The 7,466-nt window shown below is 36.3% G+C and overlaps 1 protein-coding gene across 2 annotated transcripts in view; it reads left to right on the forward strand.

Annotated features, from left to right (window-relative positions):
- The first annotated feature begins 1,211 nt into the window (after positions 1 to 1,211).
- Positions 1,212 to 7,466, forward strand: part of seh1l (SEH1-like (S. cerevisiae)) — a 26,172-nt gene continuing 19,917 nt past the window's right edge. Inside the window, exons 1-3 of one of the 2 annotated variants that reach the window (NM_199923.2) lie at positions 1,212 to 1,547; positions 1,887 to 1,937; positions 4,828 to 4,974. In NM_199923.2, the coding sequence (NP_956217.2) occupies positions 1,437 to 1,547; positions 1,887 to 1,937; positions 4,828 to 4,974 (309 nt within the window). In that variant the 5' untranslated portion in view covers positions 1,212 to 1,436. The remainder of the gene's footprint in view (positions 1,548 to 1,886; positions 1,938 to 4,827; positions 4,975 to 7,466) is intronic. The other variant, XM_073930589.1, reaches the window with a different exon arrangement.

A 7,466-nucleotide genomic window follows, 5' to 3' on the forward strand; every position in this document is an offset into this window, starting at 1 on the left:
CTCTTTAAACGGATTATAATTGAGCATCTTTATGACATTTCATAATCAATTTGTTATAGACTTTGGAATGCAGGTAAATTAAATGGCTGAATGAACTGAGCAATATTCATATTAATGATAAACTTAAACATATTTTCAACACATGAAAGTTTCTTTTGAAACTTTTACAATGTGTGTGTGTGTGTGTGTGTGTGTGTGTGTGTGTGTGTGTGTGTGTGTGTGTGTGTGTATGTGTGTGTGTGTAGAAACTCACATTCACAGCGGATGCCCTTGATGCCCTTCCAGCTGCAACCCATCTCTGGGAAACATCCATACACACTCTTTCACACTCATACGCTACAGACAATTCAACCTATCCAACCTGTAGCGCATGTCTTTGGACTGTGGGGGAAACCAGAGCACCTGGAGGAAACCCACGCAAACGCAGGGAGAGCATGCAAACTCCACACAGAAACACCAACTGACCCAGCCAAGGCTCGAACTAGCGACCTTCTTGCTGTGAGGCGACAGCACTGCGCCACTGCATCACCCACTAATGATAATACAAATTTTATTTACAAATCTATTTTTAAATACGGTAAAATGGACTAGTAGTTCTTTTCTTTCTGTACAATGTACAGTTGAAGTCAGAATTATTAGCCCCCCTTTGATTTTGTTTTTATATTCTTTTTTTTAATATATTTCTTAAATGATGTTTAAAAGAGCAAGGGAATTTTTACTGTATGTCTGATATTTTTTTTTCTTCTGGAGAAAGTCTTTTTTGTTTTATTTCAGGTAGAATAAAAGCAGTTTTTAATTTTTTCTAAAACCATTTTAAGGTCAAAATTATTAGCCCCTAGAACAAACCATGGTTATACAATAATTACCATAACCTGCATAGTTAACCTAATTAACCTAGTTAAGCCTTTAAATTTCTCTTTAAGCTGTATAGAAGTGTCTTGAAAAATATCTAGTCAAATATTCTTTACTGTCATCATGACAAAGATAAAATAAATCAGTGATTAGAAATTAGTTATTAAAACTTATATTTAGAAATCTATTGAAAAAAATCTTTCTCCGTTAAAAAGAAATGGGGGGGGGGGGGGATAAACGGGGCTAATAATTTAGGGGGCTAATAATTCTGACTTCAACTGTACATGAACCATTGAAATTGCATATCCCGGTACAGTAGGCGGCGGTATACACATAAACAATTACACCATTTTTTTGTAAGGCTTGATAGGAGACTTGCAGTAACTCCGCTAGTGCAATAGATGGCAGTAAACTGTGTTCGACTGCAGTATTAAAGCAGCGAACAACGAATTCGAGTGAAGAAACATGGCACCGTAGAGCTCGATGTTTCTGCTAAAGTTTGAACAAACCCCCTTCTGCTGATTCTTTTTCTAAACTGTAGGATATATTTTACAAGCCTAATTAATAGTTAGTTTCCATGCAATATGTTTGTTGCGAAAAGCATCGCAGCGGATCATAAAGATCTGATTCACGATGTCTCCTACGACTTCCATGGACGGAGGATGGCGACCTGCTCCAGTGATCAGAGCGTCAAGGCAAGAAAACTAAAGTCGAATTCAGATTTTTTGCTTGTTCATTGTCCATAAACCCAATAAGCTGCCAATATAGACTCTATTCAAACAACCATAGTTTTTGAGAGACAACAATAGTCTTCTTCCAAGTTAAGTTACAGTTTCTGCAATAACGACATAATAACGTTGTTTACGGATTGTGAATATGTTTAAAGGTGTTTGTCTCTCTGTAAGCAGACTTATAAGCCATTTTCTACTTGTCGTTAATGCACACAGACATTTAAAGCTGATGTACAGCGGTTCTTTATCACATGTTTAAAACTGTCCCTCATTATAATTGTTTTTATTATTATACTGTTGTAGGTCTGGGATAAAGGTGATGATGGAGAATGGCACTGCACTGCTAGTTGGAAGGTATGAGCTGTTGTTTTGTATGTGCTTTAAAAGTATGAATTTTAGGTTTTAATATAGATTTGTTTGTCATATTTTGCAAAGATGCATATAACTCAAGCAAAAAGTGAAATCTAACTATTTGACCTATACGTTGACAGGTTGGTGTAAAAATAATCAGAAATTTCATACCTATATTTATTTACCCCTTTTAGAGTACTAATTGAAATGCTCATTATGATAAAAACTGGGCTTTCTGAACTTTTATGGTTAAAAAACATGCAATCAGTGCTTTTTCAAAGGTTTGAAATATACTTGCAGTTGTGGCTGGATTGAAACACTTTTTACCTTCAGCACATAAATAGTTGACTATAAGTGATAAACAAAACATAATTTGATTTTAACCATATTTTATTATTATCTGTTTTGAACTTTTCTTTTCAATGGGCTAAAGTAAAAAAAAAAACACTGTTGAAATAAATAAATAAAAACGTTAACTATTTCTCTTTTATGCTTTTTCCCTAATAAACACTATAAAAGCATTAGAGATGTATAAAATATGTAATATATCGACATCATCAAATTAATAAAATACACAGCAGAGCAGATGAGAAGTAAAAGACAGGAAAATTAATAAAAACAGAAAATATCTCTAAATAATTAAAATAGTTAGAATAAAACCTGTCGATTATATAGTTGATTACCCATTTCTAATGTTGTATAAATGTTCTGCAGCCAGTTTAGATGTAATTCCGTCCTCTGAGTATTTAGCAAAGTTTTTATGAGTCGTTGAGATAAAGGAATTAATAATTTAATATTTCTCTTGCGGCTGTTTGCATAAAATAACAGTTTAGAAAACGAAAGCAAAACCAATTTCCGGACATTTTAGTAGATCTAGAAATCCCGGCCGGTCGCAAAAAGGTACATGTCTCTGTTGGTCTGCAGAGCACATGAGACTACTTTTCAACTACTTAATCATTCGTGAATTTTTGTTTATATTATAAAATATACAAAATAAATGTGTCACTAAATATTAGGGTTGGGCATCTAAGCTATAATGCCGATCCGATACGCATCTCGATACAAAGAATACGATCTGATATATTAGCGATACATTTGTGACATTGCGATGCAACACGATACGATTTACACCCATATCACGATACAATGCGATAATTCAGCACTAACTAATTAGTTCAAGTTTATGAGATGATGTGAAAGAGGATGCTGTGCCATTGAATGAGTTTGATTGATTATTTATTAACCAAGCAAAACCAAGACTTTTTTTTACAAACTGGCTTTTCTCTCAGAGCCAGAGTGTCAGTTTACAGTAGAGGGCCATTTTAGAACCTATAGCAAATATTATTTAAGTATTTTCAAGATAAACAGAATGTATAAGTGCAATATATATTAAAATATTTATATTTGCACTCTTTCAACATAAAGGTTGAGCATTGCACAACAAGAATTGTGATTTAACTTTTCAACTATGAAAACAAGTTTTACAAAGATATATTTTGCCACTGATTATTCAAAACTTAAGGTTGTGAACTAGCAGTGTTATGCTGCTTTGAAACATCACTTGCACTGTAAACAACAGGCTAATAAAAATATAACAAACCAGCAATCTTCTTGCTGTGAGGTGGTCAAACTACCCACTGTGCCACCGTGACACCCATTATTTTTATCATTATTATTATTAATATTATTATTATTATTATAATTAAATAAAAATTAACAGAAGGAGGTGTTCAAAACCTTCGTTCTCCGTGACACTAGGCTGAATATCTTTGCAGATGAACAGGGCCGGCACGTCCATAGAGGCGACCTAGGCGGCCGCCTAGGGCGGCAGTATAGAGAGGGCGGCGTCCGCAACACCCCCCCCCTTACCACCCGCATCCTCAGTTATGTCCGCGACACCTCCATCAGCGCCCGCTTGTCCTCAGTTATATCCGCGCATAGGGTGGCAGAATAGAGGTCCGCGACACCCGCGTCCTCAGTTATATCCGCGTATAGGGCGGAAGAATAGAGATCCGCGACACCCGCGCGTCCTCAGTTATATCCGCGCATAGGGCGGCAGAATAGAGGTCCACTGGAAGATGCTTTCACAACAACACCGAGGCGCCGCTTCAAGTGAGATTTCAGATTAGTCGTACTGCCCGCGTATTTTATAGATGCGCGGCACATTTTGCAAATTGCATCTGTCCTGTCATGTCGTCCATCCTTAAATCCATAATGTTGCCATACTTTAGATTTAAAACTCAGTGGGGAATAAAATGTTTGTTTTGCTTCTCGCGCTTTCTGAGGGCGCACCACTAGCTTCATCCGCACACCTGATACAGTTGTAGTGTAAGTGCACACATCCGCAAATCCGTTATCCGTTAAATTATGCGCCAAAAACAGGTTGACAACACTTGTTAATAAATAAAAAATACATTCTATATTAAAAATATAAGCTGTATCTTGGAAAAACCGATACATCTCGCAAAAACCGATGCATCTCGATTTGCTTCCAAAATTTCATTCATCCTCTGCTGCTCTACCGATGCACTCGCATCGTGCACGCGCATGACCGCGTATCGATACATATCGATTAATCTTCCCATCCCTACTAAATATACTTGGCCGACTGATAATATACCTGGGCAGCCCGCCCAAGTAAAACCTATGTGTGGAAAGCACTGTGTAATAATCAATGACTTTATCATATATGGCTCTTCGCCTAATAAATGGATAAAATACATCGAAAAATACATAATAGTTTTGAAGTGTATTATATTTTAGATTAATAAACACTTGCATACCAGTGCGTAAATCCTAGTGTGAAGGACAGTGGCAATAATTGATGGTAGATTTTACGTTAACATATATATTTATAATTTTGTCTATTATTGTGATTTCTGTCTGTCTGTAGACTCATAGTGGGTCTGTGTGGAGGGTGACGTGGGCACATCCCGAGTTTGGTCAAGTGTTGGCATCTTGTTCCTTTGACCGCACTGCAGCTGTGTGGGAGGAGATAGTTGGAGAATCCAACGACAAACAACGGGGGCAAAGTCATTGGGTTTGTAAAACTGTTTTCCAGAATGTTTCAGTGCTGTCAAGTCTATAACAGTACCGTGAAAGTGTTTTTTTCAACAATTAAAGTGTAACCAAACTTTTATACAACATTGGGCGTGCAACAACTGTATTCATACTGAACTCTTCAGGTATGGTGCACATGTACAGAATGCAGTCCTTGTTTTTCAAGGTTTCAAATAAAAGTATTATGCTAAGCTAAGCTAAATAGCAGAACCCCCCAGAACAAAAAAACGGCTGAATGGATAAAAATGATCAAAAATAAAAGTAAAATGTTTAACTCTAGGAGACTTACTAAACGAGCATCCACCCCACCCCGACAAAAAAATGTAGTGTTCCTTTAAGTGTAGAACAGGGGCCTGTTTCAGTAAGGAGGTTCAACCAACTCTGAGTTTAAACTTGAACTCTGAGTTGATTTACAGAGAGAATAAAAACTCAGAGTTTTCAGTTTCCGAATAGGCAAGGCAAGGTAACAGCTCGCTGGGGTACTCGCAGACATTTTCAACTTGTCGTTTAACCTAGCAGCTGTGCCAACATGCTTTAAAACCCCTACTTTGTTTTTTATTTTTTATTTATTTAAAAAGCGCATTAAAGCTGAGATACAACCAGAGACCACAATACAACACAATCACCAGTGCCTTTAATAGTTTATTTTACAGACTTATAATATGCTGTAGTTCTATTGGAGTTTTCATTCCAAAATGGCCGCCGTCTATGACCGCCATCTAGTGGCTGTTTTTCAAATTGCACTAGAGTGTCGCCACTTGGTGATTCTATGCTCTTTGCCAACTCAGAGTTAAGCCTGCACACCGCGACTATAAAAAGGCATTATCAATGGAGCGCAGATATTACGAGTGACTATGGCAACATCTGAAAAAAAGGGATCAGCATTTCTTTCTCCATCTGAACTTGATATGCTCATGCAAAGTTATAGCAAATATGAGCATATATTTAAAAAAGCAACACCACTACATCAGTGAAACAGAGACAGTTAGCGTGGGAAAACAGCTCCTCTAATTAATGTTAAGTTAGGGTTCATTTAAAGTATTTAAATATTTAAGTATAATAAAATGTAATGTGTGATGTTTATAAAATTTTTACACACGTTCCCACTTTTATACACGTTGATCAGTTTTAATAGATTTAATAGTGCACTTTTGTGTCTGCCTTTTTTATTGATCAAGTGGTGGAGGTTGATATGACATTTACAGTGTATCAGAACTAAACAGTAGTTTTAGAAAGAAAAATAATCCCATTAATCTAGTAACAGTACATGTCCCTATTGAAGGTCAGTGAATTTAAGCTAATATTTAATAAAAAAAGGACAAGTGACCTTGACCTTCTCGTACATGACCTTGTTCATTGTGTGACTGAAATGTAGGCAATAGCTATGTTTCCATCCAAATATATATGAATTAAATTTATGTACAAAACTGCAATATTGCATAAAAGATGTGCAGCGTTTCCATCCAATGAGTCAAGGAGAACAAAATCGTCACTTCCTGATTTAGGTGCCAAATATCAACAGTAAAACTGAATTTACTGCGGTAGAAGAAGCTGCGTCAATCTTTTCCTTATTTAATAAATGTACTTGCGCCTCAGAAGACAATACTGACACACAATGAACACGTGGTGGCGTTTGAACCCTTGAGACACGGTGAGCAGACACTCTTGACATGCTCCAGACGCTCTGAAGGTCTTTAATAATATAAATAACTTAAATACTGAAACGGTTAAGGCGTTTTAGAATGACCAAAACAACATTTAAGATGTGTTGCAGTGTCCTCAGCCTGCTGTTTTGTCCATTTACACACATTTTCATCATCGTATGATCTCCTATAACAAACATTTTTTATAATGCACATACTGGAATTTGTTCAGTAAAAGTGTTTCCATCGTATTTTAGGCTCATTTTTTCTATCGAATAAACGTTTATCATACTTAGTTATGCACCTGTTTTTAATGTGTATTTTTAAAAGTTATGTGCATTATGACGTTTCCATCAATCGTTTTTATGCACATCTACAAAATGAGCATTAAAATAGGTGGGTGGAAACGTAAGGCTAAGGCGAGAAATACAGCTTCGTCTTTAAAAAAGGAGAGAAGACTGACAGAAACGAAAAGTTTAGAGGATAAAACCTGTTCCTGACCAGGTTAGGGTCACAGAGTAAGTTACCACGGTAACTGACTCTAATTTAAAGTTACCTCTCTTTCAGAAACAGGCTTGACTTACCCTGCTTTCTTGAGTTTAACAAGCCTGCCGTTTTAACGGAAAACCCAGAGTTTCTTTTATTTCAGGGTTAAAATACTCTTAAAATTCACTTAACCTCCTTTCTGAAACGGGCCCCAGGAGTTTGTTTAAAAAAAACAACAAAAACAAAAAGCAGATACATAAATCCTGTTTCATAGATGAGATTATGGTTAACTTCGGTACCAGTTAATGCTGAAATTTTAAAAACGTCTATTTCATGCAAACAT

This window comes from Danio rerio, chromosome 19 (genome assembly GCF_049306965.1).
Source record: "Danio rerio strain Tuebingen ecotype United States chromosome 19, GRCz12tu, whole genome shotgun sequence".
Classification (NCBI taxonomy): domain Eukaryota; kingdom Metazoa; phylum Chordata; class Actinopteri; order Cypriniformes; family Danionidae; genus Danio; species Danio rerio.